The sequence below is a fragment of the Sinocyclocheilus rhinocerous genome, unplaced genomic scaffold (genome assembly GCF_001515625.1).
Source record: "Sinocyclocheilus rhinocerous isolate Xijiao unplaced genomic scaffold, SAMN03320098_v1.1 scaffold628, whole genome shotgun sequence".
In the NCBI taxonomy this organism is placed as follows: Eukaryota; Metazoa; Chordata; class Actinopteri; order Cypriniformes; family Cyprinidae; genus Sinocyclocheilus; species Sinocyclocheilus rhinocerous.
This window is the reverse complement of record NW_015650779.1, coordinates 776,240-779,542: the sequence shown is the minus strand read 5'-3', so window position 1 is coordinate 779,542 and position 3,303 is coordinate 776,240. Positions and strand designations below refer to the sequence as shown.

Genomic DNA, 3,303 nt, shown 5'->3' with positions numbered 1-3,303 from the left:
ACTTTCATTTGTATCCATTAAAATACACCCTCAGAAAAAAAAAAAAAAAAAAAGGTACAAAAGCTGTCACCGGGGCAGTATCCTTTCAAAAGCTACACCTTTGTGCCTTATTTATCCCTAAAGGGTGCATGTAAAAACTTTAAAAGTATATATTAGTACATAAAGTGTATATTAGTACCTTTACAAAGGTACTGCCCCAGTGGCAGAGTGCACATCATATTATTTCCATCAGCAGTTCTGCATTCACTAGCAGGAGGTTACGTTTCTCGAGAGAGCATAAAAGTTTTGCGAGGGAATGCAAAGTTTCTCGGGGAAGCAGTAAAATATAATAATACATTTAATGTTTTCCCATCACCATGTCCTTTTAGGGTCTTTGTAATAATAATAAAAAAGCTTCCTACTAAAATAATCAGAAATTTATTGTTATATATTAATTCTGTCCAAATCCAAAATAAGTACTTTTTTTTTAGGGATGCACCGAAATGAAAATTCTTGGCCGAAGCCGAAACCGAACAAAATGAAACACTGGGCCAAAGGCCGAATACCAAACACGGCTTTTCAAGTTTTTCCCTATGTATTTTGACAATTTTTTGGCAACCAAAATGATTCGGCCGAAATTAGCAAAAAAAACTCTTTCGGTGTTCGGCCAAATAATTTTGGTTGCCGAACATTCGTGCATCCCTACTTTTTTTAAACTGTCAATCTTTGGTTTTCCAAAAATAAATAAATAAATAAATATTATTAATTAATTTAAATAATAATAATAATAATTTTATTTTATAAGTTTCATATGCTAAAAGTGAATTAGTAGCATTTTTTTTATTATTATTGGACTTATTTTACAGTCCTGTTCCACCTGAACACTGGGTATGTACTCTGTGAGTTTAGTGTAAGTGCACATACAGTAAAATAGTGCAGCCAACGAGTTTGGTATGCTATAAGTGAATTCAGGCATTATAAAGGTGGATAATTTTTGGCTAAAGATGGAAAATTGGAAAAAATAAATCCTCATTATTACAGCAGTGGGACCTCTGGGATGCTAGTTAGAAACTCTTTAAAAAACTGGCCTAAGAAAGGCAACTAATGGATCTTAATGATAAGTTAAACTCACACAGCAATGCACTGTGAAACTGACAGCACTGCAATAGATTACAACAAACACTGAACACATACAGTGCAGAATAGGAAGTTATGAAAGTGATATATTCTGTTCTGAATACAGATGTGTGCCGATACATGCACTGTTAAATATCCAATATTCTTGATTATTACTGTTATTAACAAAATGATTATTACTGGGGGATGTGGTTACCAATATGTATTGATGCCGATACATTTTACATCCCAATGCATCCTAGTTCATTTTTCATTCCATGTGTGACATATTCAGTCAAACAATGCCACAGTCAAAGACTAACCAAAAATTATGTCAGCAACAAGGTTGATTCAAAGAGCGACCGGGCTCACCTGTGCAGACTCATATGTGATGGTCTTGGTCTCTGTATGCACAATCGGGATGTCCTTGCTGGCGATTTCGCTGCGAAGGGAGTTGGTGACATCAGAAATGGTGATCGTTTTCGTCTTCACCACAGGAGACTGTGAGAGGGGTCAAGACACAGTGGAAAGTGAGATTTCGAACTACATTAACTTCACCTCACACACATCAACAGTTACTAAACACCATCTGGAACCTTTGGCCAAGCCTTTGTACTGTAAGATTGATATTCTGTGCTGACTATCTCAGAAAAAAGCTGCTAGACAAGAAAAAATGCTTAGCCTGGTGAGACTTTGAATGGTTGGCAAAAAAACAGGTACAAAATACAGCCACTTCAATGATTTCATATGTACTTTATCACCCTTTCCAATAAAAATTATTTTGTTTTATGGTGCGTAAAAGAGTAAATCTATCTAAAAATGCTTATAATGGCACACTGCCTGGATTTCTTAAACATAAATGGTATAAAATTGCCACCCAGCTGAGTTAATAATAAAGGCAGAGAAAAGTGAGCTGAAATTAGTGCTATCCAATTAATCAAACATATCGCAATCACGATATCGACTACAATAAATCTACAATATCGCAATTATGGTATTGAGTAATGCAGGAACACAGTTCTGGATTTGTAGTATAAGAAATAATTGCATGCTTTTGCTCCACATAAAGCAAGTACATTAACATAAATTACAAGGAAAATAATTGAAAATTATGATTTCTGTCATAATCAGTCTCAGTTGGAATTAAATTATGCTTCACAGAAGTGCGTACCAGTGGAGAAAAATATCAGGAAGCTCCACAAACACTGGAGAGTGAAGAGTGTTAATTCTAAAACTACATACACCCTCTTGACTGAGAGGACCTGAATGAAGCCTTCATCACGCCTAGAAGCCCACCGCTCCTATTACCCACAATGCTTGGCTCAGATATGCAGATTATGCATTTCAAAACCATCACAAATTAGTATGGTTTTGCTTTTTAATCTTTTATCTATAGGCACTCGGCCAAAAAAGCTTTTGATTTAGGAATGTTTGGCACATTGTAAGTCAAATATTATTTTCATCCAATAATGGCGACGTCAGGTTGACAGATGATGATGAGAATGAACGCTCTGGCAAATTCAAGCCAAATCGTGGGCTCACCATGTGGCGCTTTCAAAAGAATAGATCGGAGTGGACCTCGCATCAGTCTGCAAGTCTCCTTTTACATAGTTATTAGTGCATTTAAAGGGGTCATCGGATGCCCATTTTCCACAAGTTGATATGATTCTTTAGGGTCTTAATGAAAAGTCATACTTTGGTTAAAATTTCTCAATGGTAGTGTAAAACAACACCATTTTACCGTGTCAAAATCAGCTCTGTTTTCAGCAACCCGTTTTAGTGCATGTTCCTTTAAATGCTAATGAGCTCTGCTCACCCCGCCCCTCTCTTCTGTGGGGTAATGCGCAGTTCTCATGAAAAGCCGCGGAACTTGCTAATTACAACATTATTAGGAAAGGCGATTTGCAAAGATTCATAAAAGAACCTTATACTCACTTCTTCTGTAGGTGAGGCTGGATCAGGAACGATTCACGCGAACATAGACGCATTTAGGCAGATTGGGGATCGGCGCATTCCTTTCAAAAACAAAGCTAATCCTCTGCGTCTTCAGTGGCTCAGATGTCGGGAGTAAATGACGACTGCTATGTTCATTATCACATCCAACAACAGAACACCTCAATCGCTTAGGAGCCTTTTTTACATTTACATTTAGTCATTTTGCAGATGCTTTTGTCCAAAGCGACTTACAATTGGAGAGTACATAAAGTG

The 3,303-nt window shown here is 36.7% G+C and overlaps 1 protein-coding gene across 1 annotated transcript in view; it reads right to left on the bottom strand.

Annotated features, from left to right (window-relative positions):
• LOC107712606 (protein 4.1-like) overlaps nucleotides 1–3,303 on the bottom strand; it is a 50,314-nt gene that overhangs the window by 22,231 nt on the left and 24,780 nt on the right. The window contains exon 11 of the mRNA XM_016517929.1: nucleotides 1,468–1,596. Coding sequence (XP_016373415.1) covers nucleotides 1,468–1,596 — 129 coding nt within the window. The remainder of the gene's footprint in view (nucleotides 1–1,467; nucleotides 1,597–3,303) is intronic.